Raw genomic sequence first — 24085 nt, 5'->3', positions numbered from 1 at the left:
AGCTAAGAGCTATCTGTTGGCAGCTTCAATCAACTCTTATAACTCTGGGAAAATATGTGACCTTCTAACATCACCATCAAGCAAACAATTAAGGTTCATTCAAGTTCCCTGTTCGCAGCAGTAGCCAAATAAAGCAAAAGGCAACTGCTTCATAAACTCTTTCAGCTTCAATTATATTTGCCTTAACTAGAAAACTTGGTTGATGTTTCATTAGGCTGCCAAATACATTTATGCAATTACCTATTTATCAGTTTATCTGAAGTCCCAGCAATACATATGATACATTATTTTATTCTATGTGTATAATAATAATCAACTTAATAGTATTCTCAGCTTAATGGGAATTCTCCATTTTATAATCTCAAAGTGCTGCATGTCAATTTATTATTGCAGCATCTATATACATGGAATATGCTAACCAGTGTTAACCGTATGTAAGAAGTTGAGGAAACAGCAAAACATTACTTAGATACACAAGGGGCGCTATTTATCATTAGGTCAGTTCCTTGGGACAGTTCTATGTCTGCCCATCAGATTCATGAAAGTGACGTTGGTCCTTTAATAAATGTTGTTATACTTGGTGTTGCTCTAGCAGTAGTTCGATGTTTTTGCCAGAACCGTGAAGTGGCGAAAAAAGTCCTATGTGACTTTTTACCAGAGAAACATCACAAAAAAACCTCTTTAAGACTTTTTTTTACGCCGAAAAGCTCAGGTTAACGCCCAGTTAACCTCATTTTTGCTATGAATATTGTACATAACTACGGTACTATCTACACATGATCTGTTGCAATCACTGTACAAAAATTAAAGTTGAAGATAAAATGAAAGATATCAGTGTTTTAACATCAAAGGTCAGATTTGTTATCATCTAATAATGATTAACTCTAATGACTCAAGGGAAATAAGTGACCAGCTAATAAATCAGCATTGCAAAATAATGCTAAATAAAGCTACAGATAATAAACTTATACATGCATAGCCCAAAAATTTTGTTGGAAACCTAAGGGCTGGTCCACACAGGGTTTTTTGGATCGGATCCAAAAACATCCCAGGTAGAAAACTGATGTTGAGCGCATCACTACGGTCCTCATTTATACTACAGGCAGGTTGTAAAAGCCCATTACCTTTGTGCATTCTCTGAGCATTTTAATTACATTATAATGTATTACATTCATTACATTATAATTTTATAATTGTGTTTTAACTTTCCTGGCTTCCTGCCAGAATCTAGAGTCCTCCTCCACACACTTTTCTGCTCCTGTACAACTCCTCACTCCCCCATTGATATCAGCTCACCACACTCTGTGTGAGTGAAGGAGCAGGAGGGAGGAGTAGAGCAGAAATTTGGGGGCTGAGAGCTGATGAGTGATAGAGCAGCAAAGGCAATGACGGTATTTTTTTTTTTTAAATGAATCCAAACAAGAAACCCTGGACTCAGCATTTGCAATGTGCAATTTTTCTGCACAATTTTTGGTGCAACCTATAGAAAACACCTGGTGGGGATTGGAGTGTATTTGCACATTTTTTGCAATGTTTTAGGTTCATAGACTTTGGATTAACCTTTTTAGCAGATGTTACACTATAAAATTAGGAACCAGGCTGGAATGGAATTGTAGCCTTTCTGCTTGTCCTTGTACAGACCTCTGTCCAATACACACCTAAATACTTCTATCCAACTTCATAGATGAACTGAGTTGGCAGAATAGTGGAATTTCCTGAAGGAAATCATTCCATGGTATGAAAGCTATTGTTTTCTGGTAGACTTATCTGAAATGACTTTCATTAACTATGTAGAAACCTATTCCATAGTAGTGAAAAGACAGAGTGTAAACCAAATATCCCACAAAGTTGATGTACTCACTATATTTTCATGAATTAAACGGACTATTTATAATTTTGAATTGGTAAATTTTCATATGGATATTTATTGCATTGCATAAAAAAAATCTATTCATCCAAAGTATATTCACTACTGTATACATTCCTCCCAACTTCCAGAGGATGAAAAGAAGAACATAAGAACAGAACTCATTTCCCTAACACCTTAGTGCCCTTAGACAGTGTAATGTCCTCTTTAGTGCCCCACCCATTAAACCTGCTCTCTACAATGCTCTCTAGTAGCCCCCACACTTGATGATGACTCCCTTTTATGACAGCAGAGTTGTATAATGTCCCCCACATGCACACATGTGACACCCTGTATTTAACTCTCCCATTGATGCAGAAGAAGTTCACTTTCTGTTCCTGTTCCACTGAAACTGGAATTTTTGGGAGCTAAGTGCACATTAGAATATTTTACTCATAACTAGAGATAAGCTACTATATTCATTAGTACATAAATTCTGTAACAATTTTTAGGCACTGAGGCAAAGAAGAATATTTTATACTTTGCTTCAGAGATACCTTTTAAAATGGCGTTAGTAATTCAACACAAAATTTATGGAGAAGTGATAGGTGGGGAAAATGAAAAAACAAATGTAAAAAAAACTAAATAGAATCTTTTTATGAAATATCTGCCTCTAGAGGGGGCTATATACCAATCTCAGGGACAACTGGTCTGTGAAACTTCAGCAAAGCAAATCTTGGATAATTCGCACATCTCTACTGGTACTGTTAACACAGTCTAAAGGATCACAATATGTCTATGGGATTTACTACATTGCTTTATCACAAGGGCGACACTCACTGCTGTGCCATCTTTATTTTATGCCTATTTTAAAACATGAAGAATGTCCCTAATTTGCAGTTAGCCCAAATAAATAATAGTAATAATAATTCTTTATTTATATAGCGCACACAGATTACGCAGCGCTGCACAAAGCATATCAAATTGGTCCCTGTCCCCATGGGGCTCACAATCTAAACAACCTAACAGTATGTTTTGAAGTGCGGGAGGAAACCGGAGTACCCGGAGGAAACCCACGCAAACACGGAGAGAACATACAAACTCTTTGCAGATGTTGACCTGGGTGGGATTCGAACCCAGGACCCCAGTGCTGCAAGGCAGAAGTGCTACTCACTCAGCCACCGTGCCGCCCTTATTATACACACCCTTTAAAAATTGCTCTTTTATGCATTACAGTAACTTATGTGAATTCACTTCTGTAGTCTCCTAATTTAAAAAGTGTAAATCTGATTTCATAATGTTTTTTCCAAGTGGTCATACCCCCTTTCAAAACAAACAGAACAATGCCTATATTGTGTTGCTCAGCCTTTTCTTTCCAGAGTTATAGCATTTTCTGTTCTGAGGCTACTTGTCAGAAATCTTCCTCAGCAGCAGTGAAGTGCACATAGTCTAACTTCTGCCTGTCAATTCCCTTAAGCTGTGTAAGTTAAAAGATGGCCTTTCTTCCAATGATGCTTTGTGTTCTGTCATGAAGTAACTCCATTGAAAAGTAACTCCGAAGTAACGTAAGTAATTTAGTAATTCCAGTGAGCTCTGTATAGTGTGTACAGCTACATGTGACAGCTACTGCAGATACAGGTTATACTGAGGAGAATAGCAAAGAAACTGATGGACATAGGTAAAGTTCATACATACTGCATCCTAAAAGCTATTGATTTGTGAAAAAATATTGGAGTTGCACTGCAAGAGTTAATGGTATTTCACCTAAGCCTCTTTAATGGAAGATACCGTAGTTTGCTTACCAGACAGTTCCTGCTTGAAGAGCGGTAGACATAGTCATTGCTTTGTCAAGGTCTTTGGTGAAAACCCCAGCAGCCAGTCCATATGTGGTGTTGTTTGCCCTCTCAATCACTTCATCAATAGTCTTGAACTTCATAATTTGCATTACAGGACCAAAAATCTACCCAAAAAGATATATACTTGTAAGAAGTAAGAAATTTAATGAGGATATCATAGAAATCTGATTGAAAGAAGAAATTCTATTATGACCAGTCCCAAAAGGGGTTAAGGTCCCTTTAATTTTATAATAACACAAGGCAAAATATTGCAGATGGCATAACATTTAAAACATATTTTGAAAAAAAAGCAAAATATTCTCCAAATTCATTGATGAACATACCTCTTCTTTGGCAATGCGCATGTCATCCTTAACATTTGAGAAGACAGTGGGCTGGATATAGAACCCTTTATTGCCCCATGGGCAACCACCACATTCCAGTTTGGCTCCTTCCTTTTTCCCACTTTCGATTAAATCAAGAATTCTATCATATTGCTCCTTGTCAATCTAAAATATAGAAAACATATAAATTTAGAAAACATTTAATTTACAGGATATTTTTGTACACATTTTTTCCAGCAAATATTATATTGTCTGTTTTTCACATGTGTTAGAATGCTGTATATACACTCATTATTATGGTTACTTCTCAAATCTATGCAGTATACAGTTTGAATGTTTTTAGTTTTATATTTTTTTAATCTATATAATTTTGCATGTAATATTTTAACATCATATTTTTTATATAATTTGCTTATAACTGCTCATTCTTTAGCTTTTATTGTTAGAAATTGTCTGAACAGTATTTTGCATTGTAACGAATTGAGGATGGCTGTACACTTACCCTATGTCTTTATCTTGTTCATCTGACTAGACATAAATTTCATAAACATCCAGCATCGGGCTGGCCTACCAGAGTACTGGAGGATCCTCTGGCGGGCTCAGGCTCTTACATAATACTGGAAACAGTGGATACAACAGAAGACAAACTAATATGGATGAAGGTTGGGTCTTCCTGCTGGGCTTGCAGAATAATTTTATCTGGTGGCTCCAAAAAACTCAGTCGGACACTATATACATCACAGTATGGTATTGCAAATGCCTACTGTGATCAACCAACAGTAGTCCTTTCTCAGTAAATCTAGGATGCATGCAAAAGTTTAGAAGGACTTGGTGACATGTCTTTAGTCACTGGAGTCATTGTTTTAATTTTTGAAGCTGCCAGGCTAGTATGTGAAGGGGTCAACATCAACATTTATGGCTGTTCACTGCACAATAATGGTGATGACATCAATTCCTTTTTAGCATATAGTTTACAGTTACCAGAGCATTTTTTCATTACAATCACACAATCTCAGGTTTCTTTTATTTCTGATTTTTTTTGTTACTTGTTTATCCTGTAACTTGAGTCAGACACCATAATGCAGGATTTAGGCTTAAGATAATGAGCATGGCTATAAAAGGTTTACGCTTGACTGAAATACAAGTGAAATTACTCCTGTGAAGAAATTTGTAGGCCTTGAGTCTTTCTTTTATGATACAATTTCTGCTTAGTCAATTTCATGCAGGATTTATTGGAATGTGTATTGTCTATATCTATCTGAACAATGTAATTAATTACAATGTAATATAACACTTTCTTCTATACTGAAATACTATGTCATCTGTATGTTGTGTCAATGTCATAAACGAAGGATAAAATATTTAAAGTATGATGTTCACTTCTTTCCCATACACAAAGCACATTGCCCTAGCATACAGCTTATATAAAAATATCCTGTGTTCAGATCTGGTTCTTAGAGGTGGAATCTCTGAATTACTTTTTAATGTTTTGTACAGATTGAATTTGTCAAATATGACTCCAAAGTGTTCTACAATTAAATGCCAATTAACCTTTGCTGCAATTCAGAAATGTGTTTTTCGGCTGATGCCCAAAAAGGAAAATATGAAAATGTCAACCTATTAACAGAGTAATGCATGCAGCCCCCATTAGAAGGCAAGTTTAGGAGTTTCTTGTTTCCTACGTACTGTGTCCAATCAACCCTATTTTAAGCAAAATAAAGTATTGGACCTTATTTAAAAACATAATCTCAAAGATAAGTCATCTTGCCTGTAGAATCTCAGTGCAGCTTGTGCACTATAACACAGTTGCACTATCCTTGGTTGCTATTAGCAACAAAGACAGTTTTTCTTTTAGACAGTTTTGTCAAAGCAAGTTGACCTACCCCTCGCCTTGCCCTCACTTCTTACAACTTTTAATGCAATGTCAGGTGTTGCGTTTTGAGCTTTCATAAGAACAACTGTGGCAGTTTATGTCAGGACAGAAGTGCTGGAGTGATCCAGCTGATGTCAATTTGCCAGTTTCGGTATAACACAGAGAAGATCCATTAGGCCACGGTAATAGCAGTAGTAACATAAGGCCCCACTACTGCTACACATTATTTTAGATAACTTTATAAAACTGAGTTTAGCCATCTATGCGACACTTGTGTTTATTGTACAACATAACCTTACACAGGGATACTTCAATTTAGAAGCACTTAGTGGGTTTAGTTTTTGCCTCTAACAATAAGACATATGTATCTAGGAATGAAACAAAGCACTTTATTTGTGTTAACAATTCAGGGAAGACCTATCGACTTAGGTGTCTAATCAGATTATAGTAACTATGAGAAATTGTGCCTAAAAGGGTATTTGTCTTGTACTCTATGTTATGCTTGTTAAAATCCCATCAACAACAGTCTCCATTCTACTGTATAATCTCTTTCTGCTTAGATATGGGCTTCTTATCTTCTTTTTTTGTAAAGAAAAAGATGTACACATCAGAATTCAATGTGGTAGCAGTTCAAGCAGTATGTTTAATCATGTGGCTGAAAACAACACCTTGGAGGCTTGCCAAAACCAGACTAGTTATTTTCTCGCACATTTTGATCCCTTAGCATAGAAAGCCTGGGAAACTTGCAAATTCACACACTCCACACTGATACTGCAGCTCTTACTCGACTATATAATTATATTACCTTTTGGTATGATTATGCACAGTACTCTTTTATAAAGGTACACAAGTGAAACTAAATGTGTATGTAAACATTGCCCTGTTCTGGTAGTAGGAACATCCCAGTGGCGGACACAGAAAGTAGAAGGTCCCTGTGCAGATGTGCTATACAGACCTCTAATTATCCTATATCGTAACATAGAGCACCATCCTCTGACTCCCTATACAATCTATTAGAATTTGTTATCCATGAAATTCGTAATTCCGGGTATTCATATACAATATAGCTAGGAACAGCTTTGGGGTGACAATGGGCCCTCTTATCTACAGGACCCATGTGCAGCTACACCGGCTGCACCATAGGAATGTCTTCATTACAAGAATACTTTCTATTGAACACTATGAGGGTATTTGCACACAGAGGGGGCATTTTATCAAACTTTTCACAGCACATTCCTGGCACCAAAAAGGAGAAAAATAGGACTTTGAAACTTTTTGGGATTACTTGAACAATTAACTTACAAAAGTGTTGCAGTTACTGGAGCTGCTATACACCTGATTTAACAAGAAACAGTAGTGTAGGGTAGTGTAGAATTTGCCACATTTTAAAACTGGTGCAAAAAGAAGCTGATGTGCAGACTTTAGAAGAAAGTTAAAATTAATTAAAAAACATCAGGTCAGTCAGCAAGTCAATAACTGCTGTACTGAAACTCACCTAACTCCCCATAGGCGGTATGGCTCAACACTGGTGCAAACAGAATATGCTGCTATAAGAAGTGCTAACAATGCATGTGAAGCCCCATAATCTCAAGCATCACAATTCATCATCGCAAGAGGCCGTGGAGTATTCCCTACCAAATGTCCTGCACGTTACAGGTAGAACGCATGGGGATGCCTGTCCTTTCCTCGTTCCCACTGATGATATCCATTGTCCGATATGTTATCTGATGAATGACCTGGGGCATTTATGTGAAATTTTATGTGTTTTTAAGATATATATATAAGGATAATTTATTGGGTACTTGTACATCAGCTTCTTTTGGTGGTTTTCAAAAGCAGATAATCTGACATTTCGGTCAAAAGTGCTTTCTCAAGAAAGCACTGTTGCGTGAAATGGTCCATTTTCTTTTGGGCCAATCTCATGTATACTTCTACAACTTCCACAAAAGTAAGGAGAATTGTTTCTTCAAAAGCTTCTCTTTAAATAGATGCTACGCTGCTGGGCAGAGGTCTACAGACATTGTGGGGAATCGAAGACTGACATTTTATACAGCAGTCTTAATCTCCCTGATATTACTAAGTGCTCCAACCACTTAGTAGCTAAAGACATGTGTTTTCGCCAAACTTCCAGCCATGGGCCGTGTTCACCTACTCGCTACCTTGTCTGCCCCACTATCAGCTGCATCACACCCGAACTGGCATGTAGGGCAAAAAAAATAAAGACGGGGATGGGGATTTTTACAAGCCTTCATAGTATAGGCATAGTGGTTCTGCACCATTGTTGGCAGAGACTTTAATGCTTGGAAAGTCTAACAAAATGATGGGAAATTGGAGATTTCAAGAATTGGACAAGTGCCATTATATTCTCCCCCCCCCATAAGGAATAAAGATATTTTGCATAATGTTTGCCCAAAAATGCCCAATAATCTCATACTCCCTAATCTGTATCCTTTTGACACCAAAGAACAGGTACATTTGATTTTAGCCATAGTTTCCAAGTTGGTTTCATTCAAGCTTTGCAATTGTTAAATCATAAAAATCTAAAAGCAAACATTTACCTGTGGACCTTGCTGTGTTGTAGGTAAGAAGGTATCCCCTAAAACCCGACTCTTAGCTTTCTCAACACTTCTCCTCACAAATTCTTCATAAATCGATTCTTCTACAAATATTCGAGAACCGGCTATACAACACTGTCCTTGATGATAGAACAGCCCTTGGTGGGTCGTCTCTAGTGCAAGGTCCACTGGGAGAAATAGGATAAAACTTAAGTTATTCTAGAATTCGAAATGTGGCTGAAATGTCCAGAAGTTTTAACACTGTCAGTTACATTCATTGTACCCCCTGTGATTCTAGGCACTTATATATTATAAAAAGGAATAAAGAAAAAGTAAAGAAATATCTATTTTAGTCAAAGGTCACAATCAAATACAATTATATAAATGAATCCCAAAATCACTATGATAATTTTAACTAAGGATAAATCACTGATGCTTTAATGTATTATCGTGGTTTTGACAACTGTTTATCCATGAAGTGCATGTATGGCCTCATGGAGCCTTGAATTCTGAAATGAAATGACCATATATAGCCTGTTTGGGGCCTATGTATTGTTTTTTTGTGACACATGGGGCTTCCTTTACCCTGAGAGACCTGAGAGACTACCCTGAGAATTATGCAGGACTGCAGTAGGTACACTTGGTATAGGTTGCTTAAAAATAAATCCTAGCTGAGTGCTTACTGTACATAACAGTGCTTATGTTTTTTTCTGTCTGATTCTATACAAAATCAACTAATCATATGTGTACTAAACATGGCCACATGAACTTCTATATAGGCCCCATGGATTCAAACTGACTCAAACTGATCTATGGTGGAACTAAGGAACCTCAGTTCAATACTTCACATGCATGTTCCTTGTAATAATAATAATAATTCTTTATTTATATAGTGCACACAGATTACCCAGTCTTAAGCAGAGTTTGCCAAATTGGTTCCTGTCCCCAATGGGGCTCACAATATTATCAACTTACCAGTGTTGTTTTGGAGTGTGGGAGGAAACCCACGCAAACACGGAGAGAACATACAAACTGTTCACATTTTTCAAAAAAATAACTTAACATGTTAAAAAAAAACAAAATAAAACTATATAAAAGTAACCTATTCTCCTATTGTGAATATATGAACACTCTAATCATGCATATGTAAACTCTCATATTGGATCTCTGAACACTTTGGAGCTGGCCTGCCCCCTGCCATTTTGCACATCATCATCTATTACTGAAATCCATTAACATAGGTTTGTTACTAGTGTAGCTACACATAGCTATAAAGGTTTTTTAGCTATTGATTGGCTGCAGCAGGTACAATGTTACTGAGCTGGTTTTGATCAGTTGGTTTTAGTTATCTCATCAGCCTCCTATAAAACTTCCATGGTGCTGGACATCCTTGCCAGAGCTTATATTCTTTTGGCTCATTCACTGCTAATGTTGTCTAGATGTTCTGTGCTTTTGATGATATTGTTACCGACTTGGACTATCTCATGATGCTTTTGTACTTATATTATATCTCAGTTTATATCCTGTTGTATCTTTAAACTAGCTGACTTCCCTTTGTGCTATTATATCTACCTGTTTACTCCAACTACCAGTTGAAAGCAAGTTAACTTCTTTCCCTTGAAGGATCACTTAGGGTTCTCTAGCAGGTTCCAGATGTGTCTACTCTTATCAGGGAAGATTATCTGCTGCAGTCAGGGTGTGGGTGTGCCTTTTGCTGGAGTAGTTCTAACCGTATCATTACAGGCTAGCACCTATGTTAATCGGTTTGAATGCCCCTTTAAATAGGTGATAATTATAATTAAAATAAGGAACAAAATGTAGTAATACTAACAGTCTGCATCAGCAAAAATGACAACTGGACTTTTTCCTCCTAGCTCCAGTGTGACTCTCTTGAGGTTACTCTTCCCAGCAGCTGCTTTTATTATCTTCCCAACCTAAATATATAAAGAAACACAAATGTTAAATACCAGACACAGATAAAGACAACCAATATCACATAAAGTCAACATGCAACTCAAATAGTTTTTACAGTATAGACAAAATATTCCTTTACAGTATATGTTGATAAAAACTATGGCCAGAGACATAACTGCTTACCTAGTGCATAATCTGCCCCAAAAAAATGATGCTGAAGCTTCAGTTTAGGTAAGCTAGACACACAAGCACTACATGAACATCTACTACTTTAGGAGCAAATATGCAGCAGATTCATTATAAGGGCAACTTCATACTACATACAAGGAAAGATCTCTGGCGGGCACTATCTTCACCCCAGCGAAATCCTCTCAACCACACAATTGGACCACGGACTGGGACCCAACAACACAGTGTTGGACTCTCTGGCAGTGCTCAGCCATAGAGAGAATATAACCGATGAGTAGAATAAAGTAACGGCACTCACCAGCTCCGGTAGATGTGGAAGAAAACGTCCTTTATTGTGAACAAGACATACAGGGAGGTAATATTGCAAGCCTCAGTTTTATCAATCACCTGTTTTCATGTACCACCATTTGGTTTGGCCGAGGCTCGCAATATTAGCTCCCTGTACGTCTTGTTCACAATAAAGGACGTTTTCTTCCGCATCTACCGAAGCTGGTGAGTGCCATTACTTTGTTCTACTCATCGGTGAATCTACTACTACCACTGCCCATCTACTAGAAGCCAGGAGCCTACTAAAGATTACAACAACATTAATATTAGATTCTACATGCAAGCTTTACATATCTTCCAACATTTCTATATTGGCACCCTCAGTTTTTTGTAAGTATTATGTATCATCAGTTTGAACATACTGCTACATTTAAGGTCTATAGATGCCCTATTATGAGTCTGAAGAAGTCTGTGTATGATAAGTGTATGATTGTAACTTACATATGTGTGTATACACTATTCTATGACGCCCTACCTTTTCTAGTTATGCCCCTATAAATCAACTCTTCCCCATTAACCTTAGCAGTCCCTGGCAAGTTTATGATCAACTTTGGTTCTAGTATTAGCCCGACACCTGATGAAGCCAGGTCACTGGTGAAACATGTCGGGGACTAATCTCTATTACTTTCAATGTGCATTGCGCTTAGGCTGGGAGGGGACTTCCACCTATTTAGCTGGGCAAAATTCAGGGTTTTTAACTAGTAGAGGAATAGGTCTCTGTATACGATTGGGATAGGTTGCGATCTCATGCTACAGAAACCAATGCATGGGTTTAGAAGATAATAACTCATTGCATTTATATCTATACTACTGGCGATATCCCTACTAGCTATTGATATTTTATATCCTATACCATAACTCCAACACCCTGAATAGGTACTGGCTAGGACTCTAACCTCTCCCCCCCCCCCTCCCACAGGGGGGCTTCTCCCAGCTAATCTAATTTTGATATATAGACATAGTTTTAAACTAGTCACTGTCTCATATCTGAAAGCCTACCCAGCCTAGGGCATCTGTGTTTTTAAACACACCTCTTGAGTTGAGCACTAAGTGCTTACTCCACAGTTAGTTTTACAATATCGAATATATAATAAATGTTAAGTTTTAGTCAGCAGCTTTGTTGTCCAGATATGGGCTTCTCTGTGCCGTCTCAAGACGGTTTTTTGTAATGGACCCTCAGTAATGCACAATGTATTACATGTTTTTGTGCATGTATGTACAGTACAAAAAACAAACTATTAATATCCAATTGATCTCCTACCATGGTGTTATTCTAACGTGTTATAAAAGGTAACCAGACCCAGCAGATTATTGAACACACAGTTATGTTTAGACACCTATATTGATTTTTGTAATTCTAGTACTTCACAATTAGTGTCCTCTATTCTGTTTCACACAATATTCCTTTACAGTGTATGTTGATAAAAACTATTTTTATTTCAGCATAAAATTCATAGTAAATCTAGTTCTCACTAGTTGTTAAATAGACACTTTACCAGTGTTATGGTAAGTTAAATGAGAGTAATACCTCAGTTGAACCAGTGAATGCAACTTTATCAATGTCCATGTGATGTGATATGGCTGCACCAGCTGTCGGACCATATCCAGGAACGATACTCACTACTCCTGGTGGAAAGCCTGCCTACAAAAGAGAAAGTAAAGGAAGATAAATGATTACTTAGTGGCTATACACACAAAATATGTTAAAGGGGTATTTCCATTACAGAAAATTAAGGTTATTGTTTGACAGTCTTCTAGATCTCTATCTGACCATGGTTAAACAGGTGCACGGCTCGTTATATCACACAGCTCTGATTACTCTTTATGATACTAACGAGCCGAGTAACCATGGTCCACAGGAAGTAAACATAGAAGTTTTCTATAGAATGACAGCAAGCAGATATATAGATTTATATTTATTTATAGATATAAAACCACGAGGAATTAATACCGAAAGTATATAGGAAAATTGTCTAACTTTTTAAACAACATTAAAGGGGTTGTCCACTTTCAATAAGTGATATTGTTTGTGTAATGAAAAGTTATACAATTTTCCAATATACTGTCTGTATCAATTTTCTAGATCTCTGCTTGTTGTCCTTCTGTAGAAAGCGTCTTTGTTTCCCCCAGTGAATAGAAATCTGTCCATGGTCATGTGATGGACATGGAGGTGCACGAGCCGTTAGTATCATACGGCTCCTATCACTCTCTGAGGTAATAACAACTTGTGTATCTGTGTGTCCATCACATTACCATAGACAGATTTCTATTCACTGGAGTAAACATAGAAGCTTCCTATAGCAGCAAAGCAAGCAGAGATCTAGAAAACTGTGAGGAATTGTTCCAGACAGCATATATTTGCTGAAAGTTGACAACCCCCTTACCATTAATTTGCTGAAATGAAAGTACCCCTTTAAGTTTTGAGTTTCCTTATCATGCTAACTGCAATATTAAGCTTTATAGAGCCTGGGTCTGGAAGATCTATCAACAGCTGGAAATCATAAAAGGGTAGGCCTAGAATTTTATATTGAAGTCCTATCTGCAGCACATGATAAACATTTTTCATGCCCTCCACAATGCCCTCCACAATAATCAACTGTAAGTAAATATTGGGAACAGTGCCAGAAGAAATTTATCAAGACTGGCACATTGTGCATCAGTCTTAATCCCTGTACTGGCACATGCAGCATGATACAATTCATGACTGCCTGTGTCTAAGTATTTCTGTGTGTGCCTGAATAAAATCTATGCAAGGTTTCACCTATAACTTGCAGCATTATCCTGGTGCTCTGTGCCATGTCCTGTCAGCCACACTTTTTTTTTATAAAAGTGGCACAATGATGGCAAAAGGGGGGAAAAAGTCACAATTTATGGCTGCACACCAGGATTTTCATGTCTTGTACACCAGTATATATATACACACTGTGGTCTGTTTCAGAGCACTGTCAAGTAAGCGTAAGAAAACACTGCAAGACTAATGCATATTTTGTACTGTACTATAGATTATCCTTGGTCATCAGTTCTCTGTGTCCATTCAGTAGGAGATGGTGTAGAAAACTACATTGAATACATTCTGCTACTGTTGGTAACACAAAAGCACACACTCAGCCATTCTATTTGTTTTAGTACAGGTAGCACATACCTCTTTTATTAGTGATCCCATGTACAGAGCAGTCAGTGGTGTTTGTTCTGCTGGTTTGACAATGACTGTATTGCCACAGCAGAGTGCAGGAGCGATTTTCCAAGAAAACATTACAAGCGGAAAATTCCACTATAAAACAAAAAAGTTATATGATATCATTACAGTATTCTTTACAAATAAAACATTGTGCAACTTCGCACAGCCTATAGCAGTGATGGCGAACCTTTTAGAGGCCGAGTGCCCAAACTACAACAAAGACCCGCTTATTTATCGCAAAGTGCCACCACAGAAATTTAATTTGTAATTTATGCTCCCTTCTCTGTCACAGTTTTCATTGATACCAGCACCTGAGGACACCAATACAGCAGAAAATAGTCCCAGGTAGAGCTGTCACTTTAAAATAGCTCTGTGCACAGCAAGACCTGGGCTGTCTGGGACTGCAGGAAGGTACCTGGAGTCATCTCTGGTGATGGCCTGAGTGCCCACAGAAAGGGCTCTGAGTGCCACCTCTGGCACCAGTGCCATAGGTTAGCCATCACTGGCCTATAGTAAAAGGAGAGCAGCATTATTGTTAAAAGTTGAAATAGTTGAAATGTAAATACTGGTCTTTATCACTATGATTTTTTAATTTATTGGGCTTATATTGTATATTTTGACTGGTTTTCTGCTTCATACACATTGGCCAAGAAAAATTATTTAGCCAGCTCAAGCACACTTTTCAATTTACTGGTTGAAGCCTTTTGCAAACAGCGAGCTCATTTCCATGTAACAGAGCCGCGAAGCCAGCACATAACATGGTCAGTTGTGGCAGCCATGTCCTGATGACCCATTTCATTGATCTCAAATTAACCAAAACTTGTGATTTCAAAATCTGTGTCTAGCAAGTAAAAACTATATTTTGGAACCCTTTCTATGCGTTTGGCAACTCAGTTGCTTGTAATATTTACTTACAGGGATGATTTGACCGCATACTCCCACAGGTTCATGTCTTGTGAAAGTAAAGAAATCTCCATCTATAAGAATAATGTTTAATGTTATTTAAAATGATTATATACCGCTTCCTGGGAGCATTAAACAGCTATAAAACAACCTACCCATGGGAATGGTGCGGCCATGAATTTTGTCCGCCCAGCCTGCACAGTAGCGGAAGGATTTAATAGCCCCTGGCAAGTCTGCAAAGTAGGACGAGGTAAAGGTCTTCCCTGCATCGATAGTTTCCAATGTCTGAAAAAAGTCCCATGCTTCAGTCAAACATAAATGTATCATTGTTTTCCAGTAAAAAAAAAAATTGATATCTGTGTCATCTAATGAAGGTTACTTACGCTTAGAATCAAGATGTCACGTTCTATGAGGTCTGCTAACTTATTCAAGAGTTTACCCCTCTCCGAAGCATTCATCGTGCGCCATGGTGACCCCAACTTGAATGCTTCCCTTGCTGCTTTCACTGCTTTATCTACATCTGCCTGCAAAAGAGCATTTACTTTAAAAATAAACAAATTCTCTGTAACAAGGATCCAGATATCCAGAATAGGACGAAGGAATTGGTTGGTGAGATTCTCACATGGACATGGTCTTTGAGGATTTTTGCATAATGACTATAGAATTAAAGCCTAGCTCAGCTTTCAGCAAAAATCAATAGTACAGCGTGTATTATGTTCTGTGACTTGCAACCTTCAGCTTTCCCCGATACAGTTTCTGCCTGTGAATTTGCAGTTGTCTTAGTACTGCTGGGTGGAAAATTAGCAGCTGCGACTCACTGTAGCCCCATTCTACACAGAACTTCTACCTATCTAATCTGACACCTTATCTGCTGGGTGGAGAATTAGCAGCTGCGACTCACTGTAGCCTCATTCTACACAAAACTTCTACATATTTAATCAGAGACCTCAGTGGCACAGAATTCACAAAAAGTGAAGTGAAAAGAAGATTAGGAAGGTAGGAAAGTGGATAATAAGAGCCAAAGTTAAAAGGTAAAAGAGGCACTTCCCTCTCATAAGATATGTTACAAAGTTTCTGGTATTCACCTGTACTATTCACTTAATTCAAATTCTCATGAACACAAACCATATCATTATGCTCTCTAAGGAAAATATAGAATTTGAGGAAATCCTTTATAAATAGGAGAGAGTTACAATATTGTGCAAGTGTTACATGGATGGTTATTTATCTAGATGGTGGCCTCGTAATACTACATTTCCCCCACAGCAACATCAAGGGAATTGTTTGGCAAGCTGTTGCTTCTCTTGAAAAGAAAAAGTTGTTTCAAGAAATCGACCATCAAAGTCAAGCATGATAAACCAGGGACGCTTAGCAGTCCACGGTCTATCCTGCTTGATATTAGGTTTTCTTTAAGGAGATTATTATGAACAGTAACATTGAAAATTACATTCCATCATGAGATTTTCAGGTACATCAGATATGTATGGAAAGGCATTACACCAGCAACTTATTCTGGGAGTTTCTTAACTCCCATCATAGCTTTAGGTTATCAGAACACATACGGAGCTAGGAGTTTTGCAACTGCTGGAAAACTATAAAGCCAGGGACAACTCAGAATCTACACTCAAAGTTCAAGAAATCCCCAGATGTATTTCAAAGTGATGATTCAAACAATTTACCCTTTCCATTCATCCACTCATGGTGCACTTCAACCACGGCAGCCTGTTTCCAAAATACTGTCATTCTTGTTTCTATAGCGGACGATAATGCCTTTTGCAATGTTTAACAAATTATTTATTTCCCCTATGACAACAGTGTTTGGTAAATTCTGGGGTGGTCATAATAATGTTATATATAACAAGTAGAGGATAAATATTTACACGTCAGATCGTCTTTATGATCCATATTATGAAATCAATGTCAGAAAACAATTTAGCATACTTATTCAAATAATTGTGAATTTTAATCTAGAAAAATAATGAATATGTGTTCCTTACCTTATCTCCCTCTTCGATCTCGCAGATCTTTTCTCCTGTGGCTGGGTTGAAGACAGGGAATTTCTTTCCACTCACTGAATTGTGCCATTCATTGTTAATGAAGATCTGTGAGGAGAAAAAAACAATCTCATGTAATAGACTCTTTGCAGTGTAATTTTCTGTGATATCTGCTGAGGGATAGAAGAAAATATACATGACACTGTAATTATGTAGCTCCCAATATGATCGTCATAATAAGAACAGCTATGTTCACAGAGGCTTTGTCTGCCTATGGATAAAAAAAGCAACATGTCCTATATTCTGGGTAAAATATCCACAGATTTTGCTCAAAGCAAATGCATGTCTGCGAAAAGCATGTCAGAAAGTCATAGTGCAGCTTCTGTTGGAAAATGTACTTCCAATTTTGAAACGAACAAGCCCCAATACTGCATGTTTTATACTTACATCTCATTTATTGTTTCACATTGTAATTCATGTGCGATTTGTAAATTAATTGATTAGCTAGTTACAGTATATTATACATTAGTTATACTAATGTGTATGGGGGACACTGATTAAATGGACAGGTATCAAGAAGCTACTTACACTCCTTCAGCATAATTTTAGTCCAAGCAAACATACATGACAATGGCGAAATAAGAGAAAATAGCTGTCAACTATACAATCTTACCTAAGATTTCAAGCATGTGACTTTGCTACGGCTAACAGTGGAGTACATCACTGAGATTTGTTATAAAGGCTATGTGTATGGTTTTCCATAAATTTTTTTCTTTTACTATGGAAAGACATTGAATTTTATGTTGGTGATGCAATGGTGCTCAGATGAGAACAGTTTTTCTGTCAGGCCAGTGATGTATCATTCATTGTTCATATGGCCTTACTATGACTCAGACTAAGGCTGTATTCACATGACCGTCAGGGGGACGCATGTCATATCTTTCCCCATGTTACAGTGCCGTGTGCCATGCATCACTATGGAATGGGGAGGGGTCACCCCTCCTCTCCATCATGGCGAATGTATGCCCGCCGCGCATAGGTTCGTTTGAATGCAGCCTTATTCAAATAAATTGGGCTCAACTGCAATACCAACCACAACCACTATAAAAAGAAATGTGCAATGCCTGTTTAAACTGATGAATGGGTTAGGTTTTAAGTGTCAGACCCTTCTGATTCCTAAGTATAGCTCATTAATATACAGCAGTAGCTATTTTCTATTCTTATTTTCATAGAACTGCATCCACTTTTTAAAATATTATTCTACTAAAACACATATTGTGAAATTTAGATGTCTTTAATCTGTATATGCGTGCCTAGACAGTTAGGCGATAATTATATACAATTCTTCTAAGAGAAAATGTAATTAGACAGGGTGTTAAATATTGAAACAATTTCTGTGATTTTTTTTTTTTTTTGGTGAGTGATTATTTAAAAAAAAAAATCTACTTGGCTGTGATAGTGAAGGCATCCTGCCAGAAGTCACATATTACCCTCAGACGTGAGTAGGCAGGGTTTACTTTGCCTCATTATGCAGCCTCCATGCTGTGATCATCTGTATATGGTCACATATTGACTCTTCCATGCATGGCAAGTTACTTATTCCTTTCAAAGGAAATTACTTGAAAAACCACAGGAAGCATTGCCTTGATTAGTGAGAAATGCCGGGTCACAGACTTTGTTACATTGCTTTTTATTATTCTCAGAAATAATGTGTACGGCACAGTCAAGTGAGTTGTACAGTAGGTCTGACTGGATATCAAGCACACACTGTGCTCATTTCATTCCACACTCAGCTATTGGACCTCTCAACTGACCTTCCTTGGCCATGCAGATGGAGGCCTTCACTTTGTCTTAGACAGAGACATCTCTGTTTCTTGTGGCACCATGTGAATTACATTATTGTACAAACTCATCTATGATCCATGGTCTGCTGATGTGTAATAATTATTTCTGAAATGTATCTTACTAAATATAGCTCAACAATCTGGGTCTTGTACTTAACTTGTGGACAACAGATTAGCCTGACAATTTCTGTGCCATGATGGAGCCATGGCAGATGTCATAGGAAAATAAGATGTCTCAGGGAAAATAAGCTGATTTCAGAAGTCACTTACTCCACTCTTTCTATGTGGCCATTTATATGTGGCTTACTTTACTCCTTGGTGGCCTGTACTGCCTAAAACAAAAAAGATTTTAACACTGTAAGCATTGGCAGAAGAAAAGCCTTATGCCATTGGAATCTGTTTAGCCTCTCCGTGCATTGCGTTCATACCAGTAAAATTAATTATTCAGACGAAGCTTGAAAGAGTCTTCATGTTCAGTTGTATTAATCTATTCATATTATTTACATATTTAGAAGAGCTTATAATATCCAATGAAGCTGTTAACATTATGATCCCTATATAATCCATATGACAGAAAGAAATTTTTAACAAGAGCAGAAAATATTAAAAGTAAACTACCAGAGGCACCAACAGTAACTCCAGTTGTGTCTGTTGGGCTTCTATCAAGCTTTGCTATTTCCCCCTAAAATATGCAGGAACTTTTTACTAACGCTACAAAAGACATACCGTAGATCTAAATGTGAACAGAGTCTTATGTGGATAATTAAATAATAATCAATACTCCACTAAGTCTTATTCCAGTGTGAGATACAGATGCATGCTCTGAGAAGAATACTGCTGTGTTAATAAGGCCTAAGTGATGTCTTGGTGATGCACTTTGGTTATGGGAGGTATCAATGTATTCCCAGCTCAGGTGGTTAACTCGCTGAGCTTATCTATCTATCTATCTATCTATCTATCTATCTATCTATCTATCTACCTATTATTCTCTCTTTCTTTCTTTCCTTCTTTCTTCCTTTATATGATATCTATCTATTAATGCACACAATGGCCACATTTATTAAAACTGCTGTGCCATTTTTGTGTCGGACCCTAGAGGGGCTCTAGGTTACATTAGGCTTGATTAGGCTCAATTGTTTGCATAATTATAAAAGAAGATAAAAGAAGAGCAGATCCTGCCAGAGGGGCACACAACAGTATTTCTGTGCTTGGCTTACAATCCTTCATCCTGATGGTAGATGTCCTTTAAGAAGTGTCTGCAACACAAATGTGTCGCACGAGACACATTTGTGTCGCAGCTGCATTATACCCGACGCAACACAAAATACTCCACTGAAAGGGGTGTTCCTGTGCACAGTTAGACCGTGCGACACATTTATGATGCAGTGTCTGAAAGAATAGACACAATTGTGGCACATGTTGAACAGAATTGTGGAGCACGGACCGATTAAGCAGACACACGCCCCTTTTTTTGCACATTTTTCTGTCTTGTTGGACACCGTGCAGCCGCGTCATAAAACTGGCGCAGACACTTTATAAATACATGTGCAAGCAGTTTGCACATTCTTTCTAGTGCAAGGTCAGACAGAAAACTGGCGCAAACACTTTACAAATGCATGTGCATGCAGTTTGCACGTTCTAGTGCAAAATCCGACACTTTAATAAATATGGGCGAATATGTGAAGATAAAGAGCCTTCCCATAATATATCCATGTTGTCTTTGCATGATTTCTTAGCTCTTCTATCGGGGAACACTTTATATTGTGTACTTAGGTTGTCACACCTAGACTCTGTAAATGAACACCTTTGTCCTGCACAGTTTGTCAGTGCAATAAATTGAATCCTTGAAAATGATTCTCCTACTGCACAGCTCAGAAGTTCACATCAAACAGAATTCCTACAAGTGGCTTATAAATGAAAACTCCCATGGAATTCTGGAATCTGGTGGGTTCTACCATATTATTCTTCTACAATATGAAAACATTACTTCCAAATGGTAAACACTTTCAAAAAATATATAATGGTTTATTAAAAAATAAGGCACATACGGTATATTTTATTTCTCATTTATTTTGGATGTAAAGGAAGGATATGGTCACATACAGCAGTTTTCTTTAAGAACTTTTGTGTGACTGCCCTATACATCTGAAAGAGGTTTCTATGATATATATTCTGATTTTGGAGCTCAGTACCATCAGAACCATTGGTGTACTAGTGCCTATATTCAGTGACCACCATTTGTAAATTCATCAGAATCAGGGATTAGTGCACTGTTCCTGATGATTAGTGTCACTAATGTTAGGAAAGAAAAGATTGGGGCCAAAGTGATTACTTTCTGTCCTCTTGTACCACTGTAGGTGTGATGATGGGAATATGAAGGTATATAAATATACATTTTGTAATGATCTATGGTGACTGTAACTGTATTTAAACAGTTCTGCAAAGCACTGATACTTAGAGAGAGTCCAGATATAAGGTTTCAGATGCTTTTTGGCTATGTATGACTAAAAATGCCACAAAAACAGCATACATTTCTGAGACTTCTACAACATAACCAAGACCTATGGCTTTCTTCCTTAGAGTGTTCTGATACACTTGACATACTTTGTGTGAGCATACGTTATAAGGAGACGTTTTCTGGCTTAGGATCCAAGCCAAATGTTTTTATTCACTGGATGCAATCAGAGATTTTGAAAAAAAAAGTTACATTTGAAATTTGCATAAAAAAGGGTGTTCACTGTATGCTGAACAGGGCAGAGGGCATATATGGAAATCTGAGTGTGCATTGTTTACAAACTGCTTCGACAAGATGGTAAACTTTATTTTATTTATTTTTATCAGATTATCTGAAATTACTTAATAAAGATATATAAAATCTGTGCCTTTGTGAAGCATTTCCCCAAGGGCAATGAACACTACAGCATATGGCTGCAGTAAATGCAATACCTTTTAATGGATCAGTCCTTCATGGCCACTATTTTCGGTTAAAAAGTAGAGCATGTCCTAATGAGAACAATTTTTCATGGACTGTAGATCATGAGGATTCATAAAAAACGAATATCAAACAGATGTAAATTGGGGCAATGAATACGGACCTTAATGTCTGTGTGCAGGTAGTCTAACACAATCTTCTGTGCTGACAATGTCCTATATTCTACAGAGAAGACAAGCCCCATTGCAATAGAAGAAGTGAACAGACGATATTGACATAATACACAATAATTTAGGTAAATATTTGCAATGTACTACGACTCTTCTAAACTGTCTCACTAAGCATTCACATTGTTCGAGCTATTGTTAAAAGAGCCGAATAGGATCTTTTTTTTTTAAATGTACATATGGCTTTTTGGGTGTGGGGCTATAAAACAATAAACACTTTATACTCATCTACTCCTGCACTCCATTTCTACCACAGTGCCACTCATCACTGACGACCTCTGATTTCTTTTACAGTGGCAGTGTACAGTGTACAGTGCACTAGTTTCATTGTGGTAGTAGTTGGGACAGGAGCACCTATATACAAACAGAGACCGGCAGTGATGGGTGCCCACATTTATCAAAAACATATGTTAGTGCACGTTCTTCATGAATGTGGCGCCCCCTGCACTGCCCCTGAAGAATGCAGTATTTTATTTTCTGATGCACTTAGTTCATGCTGCAGAATTGTGGCGCACATCAGTAATAAATGTGACTCAAGGTCCTACTAAGCACTAACACACCACTCTGGGTGCACATTTTTCCTGTCTTGTGCATCCATGACACAAAACTGGTGCAGATACTTTATAAATACATGTACAGGCAGTCTTTCTAGTGCAAAGTCAGACAGTAAACTGGTGCAAACACTATAATAACTGTGGGCCAAAGTGTTTATTGTGTTATAGTCACCCCCCAGCCCTATATACATTTTTTAAAGATCCCGAACGACCCTTTTGAACCCCACATTTCCACATTTATGGAGTTGAGCTAGGGAATTTGCAAGCTGTGTGTACAGCATACTACACATGCACTTGGTTACCTTCATACTTCATACTGTACTTAGCCCTTTAATAGTTCAGTCCGCATTCTGCAAGATACTTATTTCACTAAACAGGTCAGACGTTCCCAGACCTGCATTCCTCTACTATCTGACAGTGTCTAAAGTACACAAGGGAAATAGTCAATGTGCAGTAACATATTCTGCAGGGTAAAATAGTAAAAAGACTTTTTGGAGCAATAACAGAGACATTTCTTATATCCTTTATTTGCTTTAGTGTGTACTGATAGAAGAGAGCTTAACTGCTATTTAATGTCCTGCATTACCTATAGAAGAACAGGTAACGAATTGCATGCATATGCTAATGACAAACTGAGCTCTGCTACATCTGAGTGCTCTAACAGTGATATAGTCTAGTTTTTTATAGCACATTGGCCTGCACACACGTGTATGTGTCCCTGTATGAACCTGGAGGTTGTTTGTAAGCCTGTGAATGTTTGGAAAAGTGTTATTCCTAGTTTGCTTATGTTTAAAAAGGTCACTTACACAACCGCCCCAGCACTACATTTATTAACCCCTGCATTGCTGAACTGCAATCCCTAGAGGAATCTACTGCTCCATACAGAATATAATAATATTTGTTTTCTAAACTTCTAATATGTTATTAAACATTTATAAAGAGCCATGGATATAAACAAGTAGCTTATGGTTTCTTACCTTGGTGTATTTGATTTCCAAGTTGCTGAGAGGAGTAGGCATAGTGAACTGGGCAGGTTTTCCCTTGTTTTCAGATGACATGTTAAGCTTATTTACTGCAACACAGGTGGAATAAAGTACAGTATTAGTCAGGCTCAGGGTCTTATCCTGACTGCGGACTTGGCTTTCTTTTTCTCCTTTAAGTTCACATTGGTCACACAAGTATTTGCATACAAAGCTGGGATTGGACAAACCCATTCATAGTCAGGAAAGAAGACTCCTACAAGTAGCACCACCCCTAATATGCTTCTACTCTGGATGACATATCACTTTTCTATCCTGTCTTTATAGCTGCTGCCCAACTATCTACCTACCTATCTGTCTCCTTAATGTCTGCCTATCTATCCATCTTACTTGAGTCTAACTAATTTCCATCTTCATGACTGTATACCCATGAACTATGAATCGTTACATATTTTATTGATTTATAATCTATTTATTTATCTATCCATCGCTACCTAACTTTACCTCTGCAATTTACCTTTCTACATTATAGCAAATTTGCTTACATATTACCAAATTCATGAAAAAAAGGTTAGGGTAGAAGGAGAAGC

The 24085-nt window shown here is 37.5% G+C and overlaps 1 protein-coding gene across 1 annotated transcript in view; it reads right to left on the bottom strand.

Moving 5' to 3' along the window:
* Window positions 1–23744, bottom strand: part of ALDH1A1 (aldehyde dehydrogenase 1 family member A1) — a 32893-nt gene extending 9149 nt beyond the window's left edge. Inside the window, exons 1-11 of the mRNA XM_072150956.1 lie at window positions 23493–23744; window positions 16962–17066; window positions 15348–15488; window positions 15120–15249; window positions 14977–15038; window positions 14026–14154; window positions 12412–12525; window positions 10285–10387; window positions 8457–8641; window positions 4026–4190; window positions 3649–3806 (exon numbers count right to left, since the gene is read on the bottom strand). Coding sequence (XP_072007057.1) covers window positions 3649–3806; window positions 4026–4190; window positions 8457–8641; window positions 10285–10387; window positions 12412–12525; window positions 14026–14154; window positions 14977–15038; window positions 15120–15249; window positions 15348–15488; window positions 16962–17066; window positions 23493–23729 — 1529 coding nt within the window. The 5' untranslated portion in view covers window positions 23730–23744. The remainder of the gene's footprint in view (window positions 1–3648; window positions 3807–4025; window positions 4191–8456; window positions 8642–10284; window positions 10388–12411; window positions 12526–14025; window positions 14155–14976; window positions 15039–15119; window positions 15250–15347; window positions 15489–16961; window positions 17067–23492) is intronic.
* Between the last annotated feature and the right edge of the window lie 341 nt (window positions 23745–24085).

Source organism: Engystomops pustulosus, chromosome 1, assembly GCF_040894005.1.
Source record: "Engystomops pustulosus chromosome 1, aEngPut4.maternal, whole genome shotgun sequence".
Lineage (NCBI taxonomy): Eukaryota > Metazoa > Chordata > Amphibia > Anura > Leptodactylidae > Engystomops > Engystomops pustulosus.
The sequence above is the reverse complement of the archived record's forward strand: the minus strand, read 5'-3'. Positions and strand labels throughout refer to the sequence as shown.